Source organism: Daucus carota, chromosome 1 (genome assembly GCF_001625215.2).
Source record: "Daucus carota subsp. sativus chromosome 1, DH1 v3.0, whole genome shotgun sequence".
NCBI classification, from domain to species: domain Eukaryota; kingdom Viridiplantae; phylum Streptophyta; class Magnoliopsida; order Apiales; family Apiaceae; genus Daucus; species Daucus carota.
Window position 1 is genome coordinate 1,531,113 of NC_030381.2, and position 22,721 is coordinate 1,553,833.

A 22,721-nucleotide genomic window follows, 5' to 3' on the forward strand; every position below is an offset into this window, starting at 1 on the left:
TTTATCAAACTAAAAATATATTATTATCACAATCATCAACCAATTCATGTCTAATCTTCAACATCTAAACAAAAAAGTAACAATACGCACCAAATCATAAGGCTACATTACCTATAATCACACTCCCACCAACAAATTATTAAAGACACAATCTTTATCAGTTAAAACACAAGTTCTCATCATAATTATCAATAAATTCATCTCTACCGCAACAAAACAAAAAAAAAACCTCGCAAAATCGATTGCTAACAATGCAAAAGCGAGAAAAACACCGCACCGATTATTTCGGGGCCGAGACGGTGGGAGTCCCGAGGAGACTCGCCTGCTGAAGCTCCAGCTCGTTGAGCTGCTGCTCGCGATCCATCTCGATGATGAGCGGCACGGCAAGGACGAGGAAGAGAGTGCTGGCGATCCAGGCAGCTTTTCCGGTGGATAAGAGGAGCTTTTTGACGACGAAGCCGGTGTCGGCGGCGGCTTTTTTGCCGCGGTAGACGATCGGAGAGTCGGAGACGGAGGATGAAACCCTAGATATTATGCTTTTGTTAGCCGCCATTAGAATTGGAATTTGGGGGCAAAGGAAGGGGTGTTTTGTTTATAAGCAGTGGGATTTGGGGTTTCTTTACCTTTTCTTATTTTGTTTAGATGTTTTTAATTAGAAAAGTTAATTAGATTTAATTAATTAGATCTTAATTTTCATGCTCATTTTTTCCAAAGCCATTTTATTCATAATATAATATATTTTTGATATCATAAAAATATATGAAAATTTAAATTAAAAATATAAAACTAAAATTTTAATATTCTGATCATATAAAATTATAAAAGACAGTTTATTCCAAATCAAAATACGTGTTCAGAAATAAACATATTTAAAAATTAAAAGTGTTATAAAAATATTACGTATAACTCATATCTCAATAAAATCAAATACTCACTTACAGGGGTGTATTCGATTGGGATTTTAATGCATTATTTTTAGTCTATGGATTTTAATGGATTGTATGGGATTTTGATTTTTTGCGGATTCTTGATGAAATGTCGCAGAGTTGATAGGATTTAGGTACAATGTTTCAAAATCCCATTGAATTTGGTGGGATTTCAAAAAACTTAAAATACACTGAAGAATGCCACAAAATCCATCATTTTATGAAATGAAAAAAAATCCATCAGCATTTGAATACCATCAGATTTTAATGGATTTTAAACAATCCCAATTGAATACCATCGGATTTTAAAGCATAATTTAAAATCCCAATTGAATACCACTAGATTTTGTAGCATAGTTTAAAATCTCAATTGAATACCTAAAGATTTTAAAGGATTTCAAACAATCCCAATCGAATACCCTCGGATTTCATGAATGCAAAAAAATGCTTTAAAATCCCAATCCAATACACCCCTCTTAATTTTTAATATTTTATCTGCAAAATTAAATTCCTAACTCAAAATTTTAAGCTCAAATTATAAGTAAAAAATTCTTTCTTTCTTCTCTCACTTCCATAACATTTTTCTTATTTCTAGGCTACTAAAATTTAATTTCCAAAAATTTGCAAATAAGTTTGTGCATACTATATTATCCATTCATCTCTCTCATGCAATCCATTTGCAAAGCCAACTGAATGGCTGAAAATATTACACACCACTCTCTACAACAGCCACCTGTAACAAATCCCTTATATTTCTCATTTATCTCTTTCTAACTTGTTGTTCTTGTTCTTGCAGCTGCAATTACAATGGCAACTCTACAATCTCTTGCATTTGCTTCTCCTGTTTCAAAGCATTCTCATCAAGTTCCCTCTTTTGCAGGTACCCTCTTTCCCTTTTTCTCTTCTTTGTCTTAAATATTGTCATATTTGCTGAAAGGAACTAAAGTCTTGAACTTTACATGTTTTCAGTAGAGTTGCATTCTATAGGTAATCTAATGTTTTGAAGTTTTGCATGCTTACAGTAGAGTTATAGCTCAATCTTTAAATTTGCCTTGAGAAAGTTGAAATTCTTTGTTGTGTGCTCCATATAAAAACACAATGCAGCTCTTTCTTTGTTTTAAGCAGTTGAGATTTTTTAGAGTTTCATTAGTTCATGACTTCATGTAAGTGTTGCCAATTTTTATCTAGTAAGAAATAAACTAATCGTAATGATAGAGAAAAGACTTTGGGGGCGTTTGGTTTATGGTTAATGAGTCCGGTTAACGAGAATCGGAAACTCAAACTCATGTGTGTTTGGATTAGCAATTTTATGATATGTAATGGGTACTTCATATCACTTGGTGGATAAATCATTACCTACACATTCCTCGAGATATCCGTTCCCATACCCCTCATTCTCATTTCCTATTCCCATTCCCACGTACCATCCACTCAAAACAAATATTATTTTCCACTCAAGGTGATGAAATTCTGGTTTATGTGCAGTAACTTAGTCTTCATCATTAATATTTGTAAAGTGTAACAGACAGAGGATCAGGTTGAATTGCCTCTTCCCTCATAATATCTTGAAGTTGGAACCTTTTATGATGAGAAAACTATTGGTTAACCATTAACATCGTTATGTGCATTGTATTTTGCAAAGAGAGAATGTATTTGAAGTTTGCAAGAAAAGATTTGCAATCTTAATGAAGATATTATGTTGTGCAGGCGTGACATCAGGGGCCATCCGTAGTGCAGGCTCCTCATTCAGCGGACAAACATTGCACCTGTCCTCTTCACAATATGCCCCTCAACGAAGAAAAATTCAGATGTCAAGATTATGTGTAATGATGGTTAAACCAACGATTCAATTTATCCAAGGGACTGATGAGCAGACTGTTCCAGATGTGAAGCTAACTAAATCTAGGGATGGAACAAATGGTATGGCTATATTTAGGTTTGACGAGCCATCAGTTTTTGACTCATCTGGTGAGGTTGGCGAGATCACTGGCTTCTACATGATTGATGAGGAAGGGACTCTTCAATCAGTTGATGTAAACGCCAGGTTTGTAAACGGAAAGCCTGCAGGGATTGAAGCCAAGTATGTCATGCGTACTCCACGAGATTGGGACAGGTTCATGAGATTTATGGAGCGATATGCTAATGCAAACAGCTTGCAGTTTGTAAAGAGTTGAGGAGACATATATCTCTCCCTTACACCCTTCGGATTTCTGTGAAATTTACGTTGATCTTTGATATTAGATCAAGTAAGTGTACACTTGTAAAAGCTTTTTGTTGCGTAATTATATCTGGTGTGAGTATTAATTGTTCATCCTCAATTTTAATGTTCTGATAATTTTTGTGACATCTACATCACCGAAGGAACTGAAGTTAAATATGTAGTAGTTGACATATGATGATAAAAATGTGTTGTCATATTTTCAGTTCTTTATGAGCAAATGATAAATCTTCTAAACATCTATGATGTGTGTGTTGAAATCTACCATCGTAATCATATGATAATAAGCTTTAATCATAATAATCAAGAGTTAAGAAGGTGATAACAGCAACATCTGCAGTTATCTTTCCTTCTTCGATGACCATGTGACTGATATAGGACTTCTGATCCTTTGGTAGATATCTTGTGAGTTCACCCATGAAAGATACCCTTGACTGTTGCTCAACCTCTCTAAAGCTGTCCTGTTCCTCGATATAAACCAGATTCTGTAACTCAAACTCTGGTTTATGTCTGTGAATATCAGTCTTCGTGGTCTGACCCTTACTTTGATTCCATTAGGTGGCTTAACTTCTAAAGAGTAAATGGAATTAGGACTCCCCACATTTGTCAGACGCTTTTTAATCATCTTGCTCTTCATCCCAGGCCTGAAAACGACAGAAATTGATGGATAATTGAGGCTGAAATCCCTGTTCTTCCGTATAATATCCTGGCAGCTCACATTCCTGTGTGTAATTGTAAAAATATCTGATTTTGTGTATTTAAGTGTGCATAAATGAGTGACATAGTCATCAGGGCTTATATCGTATATCAGTCCGGGACTGATGGCCTTTACTGGATTTACATGTCCAGCTCCAGTAGCAAAAAGACCTGCAGGTTTATCTCCATCCATGATCTGTTTTCCTGAATGGTCGGTTATATATGCAGTTGTCATCAGTGCAGATTTGATTGCAGCTGGTGTCCATTTTGGATGAGCTGAGTGGATCAGAGCTGCGATTCCACCTACATGAGGGCAAGCCATGGAAGTACCAGACATGACAGTAAAGTTCACTCTTCTAGAATCATCTGGAATTCCGGCAGGACCCAGGTTTTGAGGCCAAGCCGCGATAATGTTGACCCCTGGAGCAATCATATCTGGTTTGAGAATGGAAGGGTCCATAAAACTTGGACCCCTCGATGAAAACTGAGCAACAGCTGGTGCTCTTGATTTGCCAATGCTGGTTCCTCCAAAAATGATTTGAGCTTTAGGCTTTCTTGTAGAATTAATATATTTCTTCAACTGAACTGATTCTGTGTACCCTATTAAAGTTGCTGGCAGCACATGAGCATCGACAGAATCTTCCTCTTGATTTATCTCTGTATTTGCCAGAATCATAGCTGCACCACCTGCTTCCTTCACAATCTGACCTTTCTCCGCCCTCCCATTGATACCTCGATCACAAACCACCATCTTCCCTTGAACTTTTGCTCGTGGAAGAGAATCCTTCATGCAGTATTCACCTCCATGTAGATTGTCAGCATGATAAACAAGCTCAAGCTCTTTTGCAGCACTTGCACTATTCTTCCCTGGGTACATGGATTCCCCATAAAGGAATTTTCCATTGCTGAGACGAACTATGGCTGGGAATCTCCTGTCAAGTGTACTCGCACCGACAGTAGCAATCCAAGGAGCCTCGTTGGCAACTGAATTGGGGATTGGTCCATTGTTTCCAGCTGCACATATGACAGAAATACCATGCTCCATTGCTCGAAAACTTCCAATAGCTATACTGTCCTCGTAAAGTGGTATTGGAAAGCCTCCTAGGGAAAGCGAAAGTACATCAACTCCATCTCTTATCGCAACATCCATCGCAGCTAGTATATCTGAGCTGTAGCAACCACTGAACCAGCAAACTTTATATACAGCAATGTGGGCACCCGGGGCCATTCCTCGAGCCACACCTGCCCCATTCCCCAGTACATTTGCCATAGGAACTGCAGCACCAGCAGCAGTCGATGCAGTGTGTGTCCCATGGCCATGCGAATCACGCACTGACAAATATTCCACAACAACATCTGGTGATGAAGTTGGTGAAGCCACGCGATGGCCCTTACTGAAGTACCTAGCGCCAATTATTTTCCTGTTACAATTCGAAGAATTGAACTGTTCTCCTAATTGACATATCCCTTTCCATTTCTTGGGAACTGGAGGCATCCCGTGATCACTAAAGCTCGGACTCTCAGGCCAGACTCCAGTGTCCAGCACACCAATAATCGCGCCTCTGCCATAATTTGAGTCCACCCAGGCACCTTCTTTAGCAGGACTTAACCCCAAGAACTTGTACGAGTAAGTTGTGTGAACTTCATGTCGCCTGTCAGGTCTTATTGCCACGACATCATGCAGTTCACGTATAGCATCAACCTCAGACTCCAAAAGCTGAGCTGCAAACCCCTCCATGGCAGAATGGTAAGAGTAGAGAAGGCGTGAAGACGGGCTTTCTTCTGCAGAAATGCTCTTCTCAAGAAACGACAAGTGCCAATGCAGCTTCGAGGCAAACAGAGACCTGGTTATCCCTTGCGGATGTAGCTGAATTATGTAGGTTTGCAGACCATGACTACCAACAGAAACAACGTAGACTAAAAGAATGGCGAAAAGGGTAGCTTTTTCGAACTCCATCAGAGAATAAAAACACTAATTATGCTAGTGAGTTCTGCTGCATGGTTCTGAGCAAGACTTCTGGGGGTATTTGAAGGCAAAAGAAAATGTAGTACCTAGTAATCTTAATCTCAGGAGCTGCTTCACAGAGAAACTCGTGAAACTTAAGGGCTCTTCATCACGAGTATCTTTTGTTCAACAGAGAGAGAAAGACAGACACAAAGGGCATGTCTTTCTGAGGAGCTCAAGGGCTTCTGCAGAGCGCATACATTCTCACGAGATTTTTTTTGGTCGGTTTTAATACCATATGGTCCATCAAACCTCAAATCTCGATAAATAATAATCTCACTACTATAATATTTTTTTTTTCCAGTCCCAACATAACAGACAGTCTATACTCTCGACAGAAAAAATAAAATTGATAAAATAATTTTTTCTCGTAATTCCAAGATAATTATTTTAAAAAGATTTAACTGTATATAACTATATCGAGATCTGCGAGACCATGGTTGTTATGGGTGAAATACAAGAAAAATGGAGAAATATTAGATTAATTCAGTGTCACGCAGCAGCAGAGCATTTATACACACGTACGCTCTTGTCTGGTCAGTGGTCAGTAAATCCCAGTATCCCACCATGTATCTTATGGTCAAATTCAATGCTCTATGTCCCTGCTGCATTACCAGTTACCACTATGTGTTAAATTTGTGTGTGTGGATATATTTGCTTCATTTAATATTTTGGCCACCATTAGTACCCTGCATGAGGTGAGAACTGAGAAATTTAATGGTGCCTCTTACCGGATCCAACTTACCAGGGTAACATACTAACAAAGAAGACGGTGAATTAGGTGAGACATTTTGTGTTCCTATTTATTTTTATCCGATAACGATAAGCCGATAACAGTTTCTTTTCTACAGGACTATGGGATGATCAAAGGGATGTAGCCTAATCTGAACATCACTGGCCTAGCCCTACATAACTACATTATGACTGACTCGCAATGTGGATAAATCTAAAGGCAGTACTGGGAAACGGGGCATAAAAATCTGAAACAAGTTTTCACAAGTAGAAGGGGAAGTAATGAGAACTGAGAAGTGAAGAAAAACATGAGAACAGCATTGAAAACCAGGGTTCCCTACTTGCAACACTACACTAGTACATTGTGAATACTAAAGATCGAAAATGTGTTGTCATTAGTACGAATATAAAAGACGACATTGGAGATCAGCTATAAGATCATTTAAGATCTATATGAATTGGAACTGAGATTAAACAAGAAGAACTGCGATTAATTTGCACGTGAAACACCAACGTATATTAAGAAACAACAATGTAATACTATTTTTGTAATTTCAAAATTTCTGGGCAGATAAGGGAAATATACCAGTTTCATTAACAAGGCCTCAGAAGGGCTTCTACTGTCAGCTGTTGGAGTGATGGACAACGAATATGTCACCTTTGATACAGTCAACCAGCCCGTCGTGTAAACTTCTATGTATATAAACCAATAATAAGATTGTAAACTCTTTGTTGCCATTTAAATTTCTGTGCGGACAATGAAAACTACAAGTTTCAATAACAAGTTCTCAGAACTGAGAAACTTTTACTGTCAGCTGCTATAGTGATTCACAAACAAACGTGTCGAGTTAGCCAGCCCATGCATGGACATGAAACCACCTTCTCAATAAAAGCATTGATACGGACTAGCACTATGAGTGTTGTCTTTGCTCGTTCTTCCAAGAATTTTTAGCTGCCTCAGCTGATGAACCATCAGAAGCAGCATTACCATCTTTCTTCGGCTTTGAGAAAAATGGATCCCATTCATGATAACCCACCTCCTCCCCTTCTTCCAACAAATCATACTTCCAGCTGATCTCCTCAATGAAATTATCATTCGAACGACCCTCAATTATGTCTTTCCTCAACTTGGAAACTTTGTTGATCACTGCTTGCACTGCTACATCAAAAGCATCTTTAAGAGTTTCCAGTTTAGAGCGAGGATCTGCATATATTAGTCTTGGGATAAGATTTATAACTTCCTCCCTCATCATCAGCACCTGTTCAGGTGGGATTTCACTGAGTCTTTGTTCTATGCTGACATTCTTTGTGCGAATTTCATCCTCAGGAATAAAAACCGAGTATCTGGAATAGTTTTTCGGGAGATGCCACGTGTATTGTGTGTATGCAGAACCAGGATGGAAGAAAACAGGAATACAGCCTGCCAACATTGAATCAAAAGCTGATCTCCTTGTGTACGAATCACCTTGAGGTTGTAGGCAGAAAACAGAGCTTTGAAACATTTGCATTATACTGCTTGGAGAATGGCACTTGCTCTCCCCAAAATCACATTCCAACAATTTTCCCACCTTAGATCTCTTGCACTCATCAATGAGCTTCCCCCTAATTGATTTAGGGTTGTCTGGACGAGGTGCGCCAGCAAAACAGAATAACCAGTTCCGGTCCAATTTCCTCATCCTGTCCTGCCATGCGAACACATCAGCATCCTTTGCTGGGTGAAAGTAGGTGGGGTATGGGATGCCAAAATCATTTGCATTCCATGGGCTTGATTCTACGACAAGCATCGACATATTTTTCGCAGCAGGTAAGAACAGAAGCTTGTTACCCCAGTCAGTTTCTTCCTCACTTAGTCTTCTGAAATCCCATGTTATTCTACCAGCAACTAGGAAATGATCTTTTCCACCCATTATTCCCCACTCTGGTCTCTTCGTAAGCCAATCAACTAAATCAAGAGAAGCAGCATCTCGCGTTGATATATTGTACCCCCATAAATATCTGGCAATATCAAACCCTGCATAAAAGGGAACAAAAACAGCTGCTGCAATTGAGGAATCACGAGTCAAGCAATCATACTGCTTCATCCGGTTATTAAAGATAACATCGACAGCAAACTGATTTGTAGCATACCATCCTGTATTTGAGAACACCCCCTCTTCAACATTCTCAAGTGGAGGACCAAGACCGGCATTAGTAGTAAATTTACACATATTCGTCCATAAGCTGAGACTCCTACATTGCTTAAGCATATCCTCATTAAACCTCGAAGGAAGGTCATGCACATAAATATACCTCCCGCCACATGGGTCGCTCTTGTTCTCAGTAGTCCTCATCGCCCGCATAAATGGAAAATTTTCTCTTGCTTCACCGACATCAACTTCTGCATGATTAGCCTGCTCTTTTTGAGCATCAATTAACTGCGGCAAACTTGAATGAGAACCATCAGGAAATTCTTGTTCAGAAGTATCATCACTTTTTTGACCATCAACCAACTCAGCAACACTTGACCCGGAATCATCCGAAATTTCTTTGACATAAGGAGTATCTTGAAAAATCTCTTGTCGTGCATCGTCGTCATTTGGCTGACTAATATGCTTAGGCTGAGTACTAAAATTATTCACATCACCAGAATCGCTAGATTCACGAGGTACATTGATAGGAGGACTTCTATCTGTAACCGAATGCCTAATAACCCCTGCTTCTCTACTCATCGAAACTGCAGAAACACGATCTAGCTCTACAGATTCATTAACCGAACTCCCTCCCAAGACAACAAAATGAAAGTACAACAGACAAACCCACAAGAAAGCAGCCAGCGTAGCCAACAAACAAAGTCTAGACTGTTGATTCTTCCCAGCCCGCTTCTCCATCGGACACAACAAAGAGGAATGCTGAGACCTCCTTCTCATCAGATTCCAACCACCCAACAAATTTCCAAGAAAACTCCCATAAACAATATAAAACACCAATCTTTCCTTTCCCTAATTATAAAAATCCAATCTTGATCACAAAATCATCATCAACACTAACAAATTTTCAATAAAAATCCAATCTTGATCACAAGATCATCATCAACTCTAACAAAACCCTAAACCCAGATACAAAATTGTTACAAAAACTCAACTTCCAACACCAATTCATAAACCATCCAACATTATATGAGCATACACAGATTTATGCTAAATATAAAATCAACAAATTGAGCAGATCAAAGTATTGTATAATGATAAATTAAGCAAACTAAGTGGAATCAACTGGGTACTTACTCCGGAGACTCCCTGGAGAAGAAGATGCAATGAGTATTGAATACAAAGTTGTAAGTATAGTGTATGTCTCTATAATCACTGTGATTTTTAATAGGGTTCTACTTATATCAGTGTATATTCTGGTGCATCTTTATTATATTTTGTTTATGTAATAATCATTGTAAATTTATTAATTGGAAAGTGACAATAATTTTTAGTAAGATTAATTAGATCCATATTATATTTCTCAAAAAAAAATTAGATCCATATTATAACATGGAGACTATGGAGTATTTAACATAGAATTGAAATACAACATTTTTTGTCGGTGGGGTTTTTAGACTTCGATACAGAACTCACTCAGATTCAAATTAACTTTACTTAACATTACTTAATGGCAAAATTATATTGTGCATTTAATAGCTTTATGTTTGTGTCACATGTGAGGAGTTCAGACTAATATAGATGATCAACCACTAATTCACTTCGTGCCTGCACGCTTCTCTTACTCTTCTTCAAAACTGCCAAAATGCAAGCAACTCCGGAAGTTGGTTCGAATCTTGTCGAAAATAAAATGAGAATTTTGATGTATTTATTATTCATCAATATCCTTTATTAATAAGCGAAACCACGTTTCGGTGGAACATCGGTACCAAAGTACCAAAATTTGGTCATCATATATTATAATTAATTATTATTATTATATCATTATTAAACTCCTATTGAAAGTATTATACTCCTATTAAAAGATATAAGACATATATATTGATCAAGACTTTTTTACATAACGATTATTCATGATATAGAATTCTATCCCAATATAACTAAATATTTTAATTTTTAAAACTGAAACAATTTAACTTAGAAATTAACTCTATAAAATCCTTATCACATAAACATGAATTCTCTATAAAATTTCTATGAAATAAATATAGGGAGTCGGCAGAACTTTTGTGCGGATCTGAGAACATAAAATAAATTAAATATTTAAATGACAAATTTTATTTATACAACATATTTAAGTTATTTAACTTAAAAATTCCCTCAGGCTTCTATATTAGTTTGTCATACAAACAACTACTACTCCTGCGTCTAAAAGAACTCCAACCCACATTAGAAATATCTATTGTAACTCTAAAATAATTACGGATTAAATATATGTGACACATATCTATTATAACTCTAAATTAGTTACAAATTATATTTTATCTATTACAACTACTACTCCTGCGTCAAAAAGAACTCCAACCAACATTAGAAATATCTATTGTAACTCTAAAATAATTACGGATTAAATATATGTGACATATATCTATTATAACTCTAAATTAATTACAAATTATATTTTATCGAACAATTTAACATAGAATTAACTGTATAAAATTTCTATCAATTAAATATGAATCAACTCAATAAAATTCATATCAAATAAATATAAGGAGTCCGCAGAGTTTTGGTCTGGATATGAGAACATAAAATTAAAAATTGGCTAAGAAACTCTATTATCTATAAAACATATTTGAGTTATTTAACTTAAAATTTCTTTCGACATCCATATTAATTTGTCATACAAACAACTGGATGTGCAAGAATTCCAACCAACCAACATTGCACATACCTATTATAAGTCTAAAATAATTACAAATTAAATAGCATTACATATACCTATTATAAATCTAAAACAATTACAAATTATTAATATAAATTTTAATTCATTTCGTGCTCTTCAGAAGATTGCGATAAAGATGAATAAGGCGGTGGTAACACTGCGATAAAGATGAATAAGGCGGTGGTAACACTGACTTGACAAACAGAAACTCGAAGAGAATGAAGCCATTGTCCATATTGCAACATAAAATAAAAGAATCTAAACACAAGACATTTGTCGTAATAAACTTCATATCAAATAAATATAAGGAGTCGGCAGAATTTTAGTGTGGATTGAGAACATAAAATAAAAAATAGGTTGAAAAACTCTATTTTATTTTGTTTTATTGTTATTTCATTATTTATTACGAATTTTATCTATAAAACATATTTAAGTTATTTAACTTAAAAATTTCTTTCGACTTCTATATTAATTTGTCATACAAATAACTGTCACTCCTAGATGTGCAAGAACTCCAACCAACCAACAGTACACATACCTATTATAAGTCTAAAACAATTACAAATTAAATAACGTTACACATACCTATTATAAATCTAAGACGATTACAAATTATTAATATAAACTTTAATTCATTCCGTGCTCTTCAGAAGATTGCGATAAAGATGAATAGGGCGGTGGTAACACTGACTTTGACAAACAGAAACTCGAAAAGAATGAAGCCATTGTCCATATTGCAACATATAATAAAAGAATCGAAACGCAAGATATCTATCAAAAAATTTGATATCAAGATATAATAAAAATATGATAATATAATTTTAAAAAACATTATTTTTCCAATAAATAATAAAATTTAAAATTTTATTTAAACCCGTGCTTGGCACGGGTCATCAACTAGTATATAATAAAATAAGAACTTGATATCTGAAATCAAAAATTACTCCTTTCACTTCAAAATAATAATCTTGTTTTAATTTGACTAAGTCAATATAACCTTACAATTAAATACTTATTTTCAGAAATTCTCGAAGTGTATTCAATTATAACAAAATACGAAATTCGGTATCAAAATCGAAAATTAGTGAACACGATAAATTCTTAACCACCTAGACAATCACATTCTAATTTTAAGATGCTAAACTGAAATTATAACAATCTTTGCAATTGAAACAGTAGAAGAGTGATCATAAACATACTCTAAAAAAGCATATCATAACTGTTATACTGACAGTAGCGCATCCATTTACAAAGCGTTGCATGAATGAGTTATGAGAGTAAACATTCTCAAAACACAGACTTGTTTACCATTCAAATCTTGGTGGAAACTTCATTGTCGGATTATATACCTTTACTTTAGGTGCTAATATAACAGTACAAACCAGAGGAATGCTGCAAACACAGTTATCAGACCCCATATCAATCCCGGGAAGATTTTACCAGGTTTCGGAGGTTTCAAGGACAGCCAAACACCAGAATCTCCCATAGTAACCTCACTGCCAACCAATATCGAATTGGAAACACCCTGAACATTGTTGTTTATATAAACATTTATGCCACAGCTATCGCTTGACTTACCAGAGGAGCTGTGTCTGGCGTTCATCACGGCTCCATTGCTCCTGCCTTCCAGATTCATGTCTCCAAACACACCTAGACTGGTTCCTGGGGACATGAGATTAAGCAGAGCTGACAGATCAATCGCAGTAGGTTTTTCTTGATTTCCGCAGCACTGGCTCTTCATGTCTAAGTTTCTGAACCTGAAAATACTGACTGCTTGCTTATTTAGTGAACTGGAAATACCTTTCCACAACCACAAGTAACAAATCTTTCTCCCAGAATCACTTGTGTGCCACTCTTTCTATATACACACACACATATATATTCTAAAGTGTAAAGACTACAGATCTAAAGCATGTCCCAGTTCACATACAGCATTTGGGCTAAAAGGAAACTAAAGAGAGCAAATATACAAACCAAACTAATTTATGCAATGCAAAAAAGATATCCGAGATTATGTACACAAGTATGAAAGAAAGACCTTGTAAGAAATTTCAGCAGTAAAAGGCACACACCATGTAGTTATGCAGAATCATCTGCTTGCCTACAGCATAACAAAGTTGCTAAAATTCCCCGTACATAATCACTACAAAGACCTGATTTATTTCGTAACATACATACAAACTGATTCATACTTTGTCTTGTGTTTCTTATGACCTTCATCCACCGGAATCAATTATCTACAATGTATGCAGCATAGGACAAAGTCCCTTGTGATAAAAAAAACCTACATTAACAAAGTGAAAGCCTCTTGTACAATATAAAATTACTCGGGCAATCATGTGCCGCGCACCTATATCCTTCTCATTTTGAACCTATTTTCCAGATAGTCCTCAGCATTGGCCTCTTATGTCAAAAATCTGGAATTCCGCTGGATCTTGTTGAGTACTCAGTTACCAACTTGAAAAACATGGAAGACTTGTCGTCTAATAGTTGTGCTGGAGTATCAAACTCTGCAACCCGGCCTACAATAACAAAAAAGCTAGTCAGCGATTTACTCTCTCACTGGTGTATACAGAAACAATTGCAAAGTGCAATTTCCATTCATTCCGATTTGGTTATACTCATATTGGTTCTAGAAAAATATATTGACCTTCCTATATAGAATTTATCATGTTAAGGGAATGCATAGGGAATCACAATACACACCATCACTGAGCACCAGTACCAAATCACTGTCAATAACAGTAGGGATACGATGAGCGATGGTACAAACTGTGCTATCCCTAAACTCTGTCCTGATAATCTTCTGGATAAGATTATCTGTTGCTGAATCAACTGAGGCTGTTGCTTCATCAAGCACCAGGATTCTAGCCTGTTTGAGCAAGGCTCGACCCAAGGAAACAAGCTGACGCTGTCCTACGCTCCAATTATCTCCGTTTTCAAGAACTGCCAACCATGTAAATACAATGGAACATCTGTGTTAATCACACAAAACTAACGAGAGTCCTACGGGCGAACAATCAATTCTTTTATAGTTAGAGAGTAAATATATTTCCATCTATTATTATCAGCCCTATAATGAAGGAAACTACTATTCAGCATACATACCTGGTGATTCAAGCTTCTGCTCTTTAAGCCGAACAATCTCTCCAAGCTGAGATTTATCAAGTGCCTATTATAAGAGAAGGATATAGTTAATAGGGAGCAATAGTAAGCATGGCAATAAAGGTATCTGATGTTACTACACAATTAAGTTTTCTTGATAGATTAAAAAATATATACATATAGTACACCATTTTTGAGGTTCATTAAGCATCACAATTTTAAAGATCTTTATCTGGGAGAATATTGTATTAGAAACTCTTTTTAACATCTGTGAACCCAAAATACAATGGCAAGTCCAGAAGTTGCAGGCAACCTGCCAAATTTCCGAGTCAGTATGTTTTTCTAGAGGATCGAGGTTGCCTCTAATGGTCCCTTCAAATAATGTTGGGTCCTGAGGTATTATGCACAGACGGCTGCGAAGATCATGGAGACCAATTCTTGATATATCGATATCATCTATAACGATTCTGCCACCTTCAGGTTCAATCATTCGAAAGAGTGCCTGAATCAAAGTTGATTTACCACTTCCAGTACGTCCAACAATTCCAATCTTCATTCTTCCAGGAAATGTGCAGCTTACACCATGGAGCACCAGTGGAAGATTCTCCTTGTATCGAACCTATAAAAGACAGAATTTGCATCAGTATGGGTTTTTCCTTTTTAGTTAATTATAATTAGCTGTAGCTGAACTCTTTAATAGATAGTAGATACAGGTATCAAATCCATCACTATTTCGTCTGGTATGAATACACATCAACATAAAACAGATTCTAGATAAATCCTGAATTATAAATTTTTAATAAGCACAGTAGAGATAAACTGTAGAAATTAACTTGATATTTGTTGGCTCGACATGAAAAGGCCAATCATGCTGATCAATATCATACCTTCAAGTCATTCAATTCAATTGTTCCTTCCTCTGGCCATGAAGGTGGAGGTTGAGAATCCTCAATAACTTGTGGAGCTTCACTGGGGATGTGGCAGTACTGATGAATTCTTTCTATGGAAATTATTTTATTTTCAAGCTTGCAAAAACTAAGAATCCACCGTGATAGCCGTGCATTTAGATTGAGGCCATATGTCACAGCAAGGCCTGCCATGCCTAATAGGGAAGAAAGAACATGCCTCAGAATGTCAAGATTATAAATAATCTATAAATCTACATATTTGTAGCTCGTATCTGCAATCATTGTGATGCAAATTGTTATAAAAAAAATCATCAGTAGTTTTAATTTAAAATAACTTGAGCATCAAGATATTCCTAATCAATCAGCATAGCAATTGAATATATTAAAAGAAATAACAGATAAAACTAGGGGAAAAAAAACTGTTGACCAAAGCATATGTTGGAGACATTCGAACAGTATGCGAGTAATAATGACAAATGCTTATAATGAATAAAAATAACCTTTCAAATGGATGACTTGTAGATAGATCAATTGAGATTTTAAGAAGATTAGGGTTAAAATGATAGGATCACCGTACTTGGATCAATACTCCCATGAGGGAAGCTCACAAGTAATATCATACAGAAAGCGAATACGAATGTTGATAATAACTCCATCCGCAGACAGAGCCACTCGATAGCTGCAAGACTGCAAAAGAACGGGCGAGCAAAACAATCAAGAAGATATAGGTTCCTTTTCATGAATCGCTTTTCTTGCCCAAATCCTCTTATCGTTGCTGCTCCAGAAATCGATTCAGAAAAAAGATGGATGATTGGTGATTTTTGGATGCTAACAATGCGAACCAATTCTCTTGAAGACGCCATGTAGTATTTCTGTATGATGCAGCATTAACTTAACCTGTTCTTCTTGAATAAAGTAAATGAAGAATGAAGGATATGCAAAGATGCTTATCTAATTCACTAAATAAAGCCAACTACCAAGCCCTGAAGTACTTCTCACTTATATGTAACTTTACATTGTGTGAGTATTATTGTTTACCTGCATCCACAAACAAGCAATTGCCATTGGAATGACAAGAAGCACAACCTGCCAAGTGACTTGAGTCATTACACCAACAATACCAAGGAGCTGGATTGTTGTTGATGCAAAACCACCAAGTCTAAAGGGAATATCGAGGTCAACAACACTTTGGTCAACTGATACCTGGAAAATTAAAACCAATCTATCAGAGAAATTTCTGTGAGACTGCGGCTCAATGGGTAAGGATAAGAAAAGGAAGAACATAGAGACGTGGAATAAAGTTAATTCATTTTATAAAAACCTAACTGCAACATATAATGAGATTGTTTCTGTGGTTATGATGTAGCACTTACGCGATTTAAGATCCGTCCAGCTGGGGTGGAGTCAAAGAAAGACATTGGTGCACGAAACACATTAGTAAGCATTTTTAGGAACAATTTTTGCCCAGCTGCTAGACCAAATGTAGCCACTAGTACAGCCCTAGCAAATATAAAACAAGAACTCCCAAAAGCAAGGGCCATATAGACGACTATAAGGACAATATTACTTGTTTTAGGTTGGCCACCTGCCGTTTGGGGGTTTGCCCAAGCCATCCACCAATTACTAGCTATTTGAAGAACCTGAAATAATGTTTGAGCTAGAATGATCAGAGGAATCAATAAGCCCTTATATGCTGCAGTCATATATGACAAGTACACTCTCATGCTAATTCGGCCTCTCTCCCTTTCCTCTTCTTGAACAAGCTGCTTTTTCCTTGAACGCTTTGCTTTCTTTTTTTCTTTGATTAGCTTTTGATCTGAGGATGTTCCAATCTCCTGTACTTCCTTCGCTGAAATCTGCGCATTACCTATAATTGATTCACATTTATCACTCAGCTGGATCTCTTCGTCAAGACTATGAAATTCACTGGAATCTGCAGATGACTGAACGGGGATATCTAAGGCTTCGATTGCTTCATGATGAGCTGAAACCAGAGCATCAAAATCTGTTCCTGCTTGCAGAAGTTCATCATACTTTCCAGCTTGAGTGATGCGACCTTCCTTTATAACCTGCACTATGGAAAATTAATATTGACCGAGCAATTCTAGTCAAAGACTGCAGTTCTCATTCCCTGTTCATTGCACACTTAACATTTGTTTTTCCGGTTTACTATTACCTTACTTTCATAGTACAGAAAACATTATTATATTAACAAAACTCTACTACTTGTGGTATGGTTTACCGAGTTCATAGACTAGTAATGATCTCCTCAATCATATCACGAGTTTCCATTTTCTTTGTATCAATTTTATGTTTAATGACTCTTTGAGTAAATCTGGCCTTATTTCTTTTCTACATTCGAAAGATATTATAATCTCCATAAAGCCAATACAGTATCATCTTTCCACAATTTTGCAGAATCAACAAGAAAAAATGTTTAGTCTCTTGAAACAGGTAAAAAATAAAACATGTAAGAAAAAGCAAAGATCCCCCACATGCTAACTTTTGTATAATTTTTTTCTATAATTTACAGGTGTAGATTTCAAGTAAACTGTGTGGCGTTACCAGCAAGGTTAATATTGAAACTACTGTGATAAAGCAGATCAGTATATTGTACAGGAAATGAAGTATTCATAATCTCAATATTTTATGTAAATAAGACTGTGACCTTCTAAATTAGAAACCATAATATACAAAACAAGAATATGACATATATAAACGATCATACCAGAATTAAGTCAGTGGCTTGTAAAAATTCAACTTGATGGGTCACAAAAATAACAGTCTTAGTAGCCAACGCTGACATTATGTATTCCTGCATTTCAATATAATACATTTAGCAGAGCACCATACAATATACAGCATCAATACTGATGATACAAGGACAAAGTCTAACCTTAAACAATTCTGAACCTGTGTGTGCATCAACGGCACTGAAAGGATCATCAAGTAAATAAATGTCTGCGTCCTGATACAGTGCCCTTGCAAGTTGCATACGTTGCTTCTGCCCTCCACTTAAATTTATGCCTCGGTCACCAATAATTGTCTGATCTCCATGTGAAAAAAGTTCCAAATCCTTTTTTAGTGAACAAGCATTTATTACGCTCTTATATTTTGCCTTATCCATTGGGCTACCGAAGAGAATATTTTCTTCTATATTTCCAGATTGTATCCAAGCTGACTGAGAGACGTAGGCAGAAGATCCACATATTCTAACCTAAACAGAAATAAGTAGATAATATTTGAATCAAAACCAATAAAAGAATAGTTTACTAATGGAAGAGACATGGCATATAGTTCAGAGTTTTGACTTACTTCACCAGAGGTTTTAGGAATCTCACCAAGAATACAAGAAAGGAAACTGGATTTCCCAGAACCAACCATACCACAGACAGCCACACGCATCCCCTTCTCCACCTTCAAATGTATATCTGACAATGTTGGCCTTGAAGATGAAGAGGAGGAAGGGTCCCAGCAGAACTCGCCATCTATTATTTCTACTGCCACATCAGTGAATCCTCGTGGTAGAGATACAGTAGCATCTTCTTGCAGTTCTTCTTCCAGCAGAAAGCCACTAAGACGATCAAGAGACACTTTAGTCTGAGCCATCATGGACACCAAGTCAGGGAAATTTCTTAAAGGTTCCTGTAGAATCCTGAAGGTAGCCAGAGCAGATAGCACCCTCCCTGCTGTAAGCTCACCCCCCAACAATATCGATGTTGCAAAAGTGACAGCCGAAACAAAGATTGGGGAGCTCCAGAAAATGAATGTAATAAATGCTTGCGAATATAGAGCTTTACGCAGCCATTTAAACTCAACATTACGCATTTCCTCTAGCATAAGACGGTACCTATCCTCCCACGCTTGCAGCTTCAGGATCCTCATGTTTCTGAGACATTCAGATGTCTTTCTCATTCTCTCATCTTTGGAAGCCATTAGTTTGTCTTGGTAATCTTCCTGTATCCTGGCCAAAGGAATAGTTGCAACTATGGAGATAATGGTGGATATCAATGTTGCAATAGAAGCAAGGCCAACATTTTTATACAAAATACAAAGAGCAAGTATGATCTGCAATGGAAGCATCCATATGTCATGCAGATACCAACAATAGTCTCCTACTCTTTGAACATCAACTGCCATGTAGTTAACAATCTCACCACTAGAATGACTTTGTTTGGCTAAGCTAGAGATTCTGAGCCCCTTTCGGTAAACCATTGCTGTTAGAGCAGATTTCACATGCATACCCAAAATGTCAACCCCAATATACCACTGACGGGTTATTAAAGTCTCCAGCAGCTTAGCTATGAAAAACGTTCCGGCAAGAATATACCCCTCATGAGGATAAGTTTCTATTCCTCCCAAGTAATCGACAAAGTCGCTAATCATGTATGGACCTACATATGAAACAATAGTAGCAACCCCTGCGAAAATTCCATTACAGGCTGCCTCTTTCCAGAACGATTTCAGGATAGCCCAAGCCAAAGATGGCTGGTTTGATGGATTTGTAGCCTTTAACTTCTCCCAGTTCGAATTCAAAATTTTATAATTGGTCTTGGAGCGGTCTTTTGGTGCAAGAAGTGGGATGTCACGCAACTCAAGGGGTCTTTTTGCACCCAATGAAAGAATTGGATTCAGCCATGAAATTGTGATCAAGCTAAAAATACCAGCATCCTTATAAGGAGTGACCTTAAGACATCCCGCATCCTCTTCTTCTTCAAGCAGTGGTTCTTGAAGATCAGAGGCTCTACTTATTTTTATACCACTAACACCCCTAGCCGCAACAATACTGAGGAAAGAAATCGCAGGGGTTGTGGCAAAATTTGATAAAACATGAGAATTCCAGTGCTTTGCCCCTTCAGTCACTAATGCTTTCCCATCAGCATAAATAGTGCACGAACAAAAAGCGAAGGACACAGCCCACCATACCCTCAACAGCAATGGTAACTTCTCAGTGGGCTTAATCTTACAATACAGTACCCAAAAGCTTTGCCCAAACCAAGCTAAACCCTGTACTGCAGGAAACAGCAACAGGATCCAATCCGAACCCCTCCCACCGGAAGACCCCCTTATTAATTTCACACAATCAAAGCCTATCAACAAAACTTGCACAACCAAAATATAGAAGCAACAAAATGCTGAAGCTTTGTACCACTTACCAATTTCAACACTTTGAATTTCAGCATCAACATTCCTTCTTGTCGGACCCGAAATTTCATCAGTATCCTCTTTATTAATTCGAATCCTATTAATGTACACAGATATCTGCCTACTAAGGAGAAATACAACACACAAAATCAAGTTAAAGCAAATCGATATTAGTTCCAAAGTAGGCAAACTATAAACACTCCCCAACAGGTAGTTTTCAGCAACCAGATATCGAAAATTGCTGATTCCCATAACAGATACCCCCTTAATGATCAACAAATGATTAAAAATAATAACTCGCTTCCCAAAATTAATGTTCTTTAACTTTAAGCAAGAATCATATATCTTTATCAAGAGCATTGTACCAAATAAAGAGAAGTATCTATAAATAGCAAAACCAAATGCAAATGAAAACTAGAACAAGTAGCTTTTTAACATCAAACTCCACAAGGAAACACCAAGACAAAAAAATAAAACCTCCTGTATGTCTCTTCCTTCTCTTTTTCTCATATATATCTAACAAGAACACAAGGAGTCAAATGTAATGCGTAAGATTAAATTTTGAGTCATACCCATTAGAGAAAATCCAAAAAGATGATCTGGGTTGGGTTGCATGCATATAGAGTAGTTATCTACTAGTCCTGTATTGAGCAAGAGAATTAGAAGACGCTTCTGTAACCGGATAATCTCGTCAAATGAATAATTTTTCTTCGAATTAGAAAATATTCTTTTATCGAGATTTAGTTCGGTAAAATAATGTGGCTGTGTGCACATAAGAGTGAAGCTAAATTACTATCATCTGACTGAACTCTGGAGAGTAAAGACGGAGGCACGGCCATAACACGCACAACTAAGAATGAGTGACACGTGTCTAGTGAAATGTTTCGACTAACATTTTGGACATAATATTTTGATTTTTATAGGCTCGAATCTAGATAGTATACTGTATACATTGATCCGGTTCGAATGCTAAATTTTGTACAGTCGAGATCTATATAATCAATATACTTATATAAAGGAGAAGCGTGGGGCGTCTAGGTGTCGCCTCTCACATTGCTCCGTTCTATTTTTCTAATTTTCTGGAATTTTTGGATAAAAAATATCAAAAATTAGAATTACATTTTTTAGTTTCGGATATATTAAAAGTAAGTTTTAGCATCTGATTTTGTTTCGGATTATTTATGGAATATAGTAGCTTGAATGTTTTAATCTGATTTTGTTTATGTATAAAGGAGAAGCGAAGCGAGGGGCGTGTACGTGGAGTTTCGGAATCTGATTTTGTTTCCGATTATTTATGGAATATAGTAGCTTGAAAATTTTAATCTGATTTTGTTTCAGATTATTTAATTATGAGAAAGAGTAGCACAAAAGTCTCTCTGCACCTATAAATACCCCTCTAAGTTGTCGAGTTTTGAATCATCTAAGCACAACCTCCTCTCTCTCAATACCACAACCCTACCTCTCTCTGGTGATAGTTCTTCTGCAACGATAAATGATGTTGTTTATACGGTATTAAAAAAAAATAAAGGTTGTTTCAAGCAAAGGTAGTTATAGACCGCTATGTGGGAGTCGACAAATCTAAACATGGGAGAAGAATATAATCTTCACATGATATTGATGGATGATATCAATAAATTAACTATTAGTGATGTATTTTTGTTGGTTATTCTTTTATAATATTTGTTTTGTTAATCGGACATGTTTGTTGTTATTAATTTTTTATAGGATTTACTTTGTATAGAGGAAAATATTATTTATGCATTATCTGTTTGCTCCGTTCAAGCAACTTTTAAGTAACGGCTGTTTATACAGTATTAAAAAATAAAAGCTGTTAGAAGCGAGGGTAGTTATAAATCGCTATATCGTGGATTTAAGTTATATGTTTTTGTGCACAATCAATTCAAAAACATTGGAGGAAGGTGACAATGTAAGAACATGATTACTTTTCAAAAAAAACACAAATAAAATTAAGATTTGTCGTGCTTTAAATTGTTAATTATGTATAAAAATTTATTTTCATTTTTCCACCATGAATTATAGTCCAAGTTTACAAATTTATATATTATTATTTGTATTACATCAAGATTTTATAATATAAAATTTATTTTATCCTACAAATATTAATTATGAATCAT

General features: G+C 36.3%; 5 protein-coding genes across 5 annotated transcripts; 1 reads left to right on the forward strand and 4 right to left on the reverse strand.

Annotated features, from left to right (window-relative positions):
• LOC108193652 (mitochondrial import receptor subunit TOM9-2) lies at nt 1-601 on the reverse strand. Its single transcript, XM_017360405.2, has one exon. It carries the CDS (start codon nt 551-553, stop codon nt 281-283), a length of 273 nt encoding a protein of 90 aa, XP_017215894.1. The 5' UTR covers nt 554-601; the 3' UTR covers nt 1-280.
• A 998-nt stretch (nt 602-1,599) lies between these two features.
• Nucleotides 1,600-3,237, forward strand: LOC108204268 (photosystem II reaction center PSB28 protein, chloroplastic). The gene is made up of 2 exons (XM_017373621.2): nt 1,600-1,806; nt 2,634-3,237. Exons 1-2 carry the CDS (start codon nt 1,734-1,736, stop codon nt 3,098-3,100), a joined length of 540 nt encoding a protein of 179 aa, XP_017229110.1. The 5' UTR covers nt 1,600-1,733; the 3' UTR covers nt 3,101-3,237.
• A 54-nt stretch (nt 3,238-3,291) lies between these two features.
• Nucleotides 3,292-7,142, reverse strand: LOC108204266 (subtilisin-like protease SBT1.2). The gene has a single exon (XM_017373618.2). It carries the CDS (start codon nt 5,795-5,797, stop codon nt 3,485-3,487), a length of 2,313 nt encoding a protein of 770 aa, XP_017229107.1. The 5' UTR covers nt 5,798-7,142; the 3' UTR covers nt 3,292-3,484.
• Nucleotides 7,143-7,290: 148 nt separating this feature from the next.
• On the reverse strand, nt 7,291-10,006 carry LOC108204267 (xyloglucan galactosyltransferase MUR3). Its single transcript, XM_017373620.2, has 2 exons — nt 9,841-10,006; nt 7,291-9,555 (listed from the first exon to the last, which is right to left on the reverse strand). The coding sequence occupies exon 2, from the start codon at nt 9,481-9,483 to the stop codon at nt 7,489-7,491; it is 1,995 nt and encodes a 664-aa protein (XP_017229109.1). The 5' UTR covers nt 9,484-9,555; nt 9,841-10,006; the 3' UTR covers nt 7,291-7,488.
• A 3,448-nt stretch (nt 10,007-13,454) lies between these two features.
• Nucleotides 13,455-21,278, reverse strand: LOC108192556 (ABC transporter C family member 5). The gene is made up of 11 exons (XM_017372806.2): nt 18,757-21,278; nt 18,338-18,658; nt 18,170-18,256; nt 16,815-17,510; nt 16,480-16,644; nt 16,019-16,313; nt 15,421-15,635; nt 14,847-15,152; nt 14,537-14,600; nt 14,135-14,374; nt 13,455-13,950 (listed from the first exon to the last, which is right to left on the reverse strand). The coding sequence occupies exons 1-11, from the start codon at nt 20,944-20,946 to the stop codon at nt 13,838-13,840; spliced, it is 4,692 nt and encodes a 1,563-aa protein (XP_017228295.2). The 5' UTR covers nt 20,947-21,278; the 3' UTR covers nt 13,455-13,837.
• Between the last annotated feature and the right edge of the window lie 1,443 nt (nt 21,279-22,721).